General features: G+C 40.8%; 1 protein-coding gene across 1 annotated transcript; it reads left to right on the forward strand.

Moving 5' to 3' along the window:
- Positions 1-1535: 1535 nt before the first annotated feature.
- On the forward strand, positions 1536-2314 carry LOC127794137 (uncharacterized). Its single transcript, XM_052325045.1, has one exon. The coding sequence runs from the start codon at positions 1579-1581 to the stop codon at positions 2050-2052; it is 474 nt and encodes a 157-aa protein (XP_052181005.1). The 5' UTR covers positions 1536-1578; the 3' UTR covers positions 2053-2314.

Below are 2314 nucleotides of genomic sequence, written 5' to 3' on the forward strand. Positions count from 1 at the left end.
TTATGTTTTTAAAATATTTAATTTATTTACTAAAAACAAATTTTTTTATAAAGTTATAAAATTATGCACGAGCGTTGGTGGTAGACGTTGGTGGTTGTCTAGTATCGAAAATCAAGAAAGTTGGTAACATGAGAACATAAGAATTAGCAATCGAAGTCTTAATAAATAGCGACTGAATGATATATTTTTAATACACGAACACAAAAAAAATATAAATAGACTCTCTTTCAAACTTCTACCGTAGAAAATAAAAAAAAAAGGTTTGAATCATTATTAGCCAAGATAAGTGACTTGGCAACAGCACTTCGAAAGATGATCTCAAATCACAATTAGTGGCAAGGGGCAATCCTAACCCATGGAGTGGACTTGGTTTGTGGCCGTTGGATTACAGTGACGCATTTCCTACCTAATACCTATATTAAGTAATTAATTAATTAATAATGAATTAAGCGGGGGTGGGGCCCACCTTAATGCTTAATAATCTGAAGGCCGCAACTGGGCCCAAACACGACGGCCTCCAGCCCATTAAAAAAACACGAAGGTTGTGAGATATCGTGGAGAATCAACTAAGCGTTTACTCAACTCCCATGCCCGCCGGTGGGTTGACGCAGCGCACCACTCTAGTTGGGCGAATCACGAATAAATCCCGCCGCCGCCAAGCTGGCTGTTGGCCGCCGTACTCGTGGACCTCGCACCACCGACCTGTCTCTGCTTACGTGTACTCCTTTCATCCCCATCCTCCCATAATACATTGACACTTGTTGCCCTGATTTAGACAATAATTATTTTTATTTACCTGAGATGTTCGAGTTTTGCTTTACTAATCTCTATGGACTGACGACACTCCCTTTATGCACTCTTTGAATAAATTTAGAATTTGAATACAATCTATATATACTCAGAATTGGACTTTCAAGATAGTTTATACTGGACTTATTTTTTAGCTTAATTGTTGGTTTTCAACAATAAATGTTGTCTTCTAATAATAAATCTGTCTTTTAAATCGCAGTATTAATTCGAACGCACGACCCTTTATATGAATTTCAAGCACTTTGCCACTCTACTATGTTCGTAGGAACTAGACAATAATTTTTATTTAATACAAAGATGGTTAACAATTGATAATCTTGAATTAAATTTGACCAATTTAATTAATGTTAATAATTATTGATATTGTGATCTGATTTGGTTCAATTTAATTTTGTATAAATTTGGTTTGATTAGTTAGATTACTCTATAATCACCGATTAAAAATTAATAGAATAATTATTCTTAATTTTAAAATATCATAACCATATTTAAATTAAATTAAATAATTTAATGTACATTTAATAAAATGAGTTGAACATGGAAAAGAGGACCACTAGAATTAATTAACATAGTTTAGTTTAATTAATTTAATCACAATATTTGTACTACAGTCTAAATCTAAGAAATTAAGAACAGAACGGGTCAAATTCAAAACCAAAGTGGTACCGGCTATTGCCGGTTGCCGGTGCGACTTCCTCCCCACCCTATATATAATCAGCCTCCCCCTTCCTTTCTCTCCCCTAACCCAAGACCACCGAAGAATCAGCCATGGCTCCAGCCAGAGACAGTTCAGCCCCTTCAACCCCCGCCGGATCGCCGAAGCGGCGAGCTGTCGGCTTGCTGGAGACCATGTCCTCTCTCTGGGCCCTCTGCGCCAAGCACGCTGTCCGAGCCTCCAGAAAGGTCCGTCTCGAGTCGCCCAGCCCCCGAGCCGCGCTGGCTCGGCCGAAGCAGCTTCTGGCGACGATAAGCAACAAGGCGATTCCCTTCAGGCACAGGAAGAAAGCCGACGCATCCGCCGAGGAGGAGGACGAGTTCGATCTCCAACTCGACAAGGAATTCGGCGAGGAACGGGTGTGGCAGAGGACGATCTTGATGGGGGACAAATGCCAGCCGTTGAATTTCTCCGGCGTGATCTATTACGACAGCAACGGGAAACAGGTCACCGAGTTGCCGGCGAGATCGCCTCGCGCTAGTCCGCTCCCGCGATACCTTTACACCGCAGCGAACCGCGCGGAGTAGTTCTAGGGTCACCCGTGGGTGTCCTGTTCAGATCACTCCCCGTTATATAGTACAGTAGGCGTATGAAATGTTCTCGTTTCTGGTTTCTATAGTGTCTCGGGTCACCATAAATTAGCACCGGTGGATGGTTTAAGTTTTAATTCGGAGCCTGAGACTACGAGTCTGGCTCTTTCAAGCTTACCAATGTACAAAAGTTGTCAAAATTTTCAGGAAAATTTCATATCAAAACAGTCCATAAATGCATAATAAAGTCAATACTCAA

This window comes from Diospyros lotus, chromosome 2, assembly GCF_014633365.1.
Source record: "Diospyros lotus cultivar Yz01 chromosome 2, ASM1463336v1, whole genome shotgun sequence".
NCBI classification, from domain to species: domain Eukaryota; kingdom Viridiplantae; phylum Streptophyta; class Magnoliopsida; order Ericales; family Ebenaceae; genus Diospyros; species Diospyros lotus.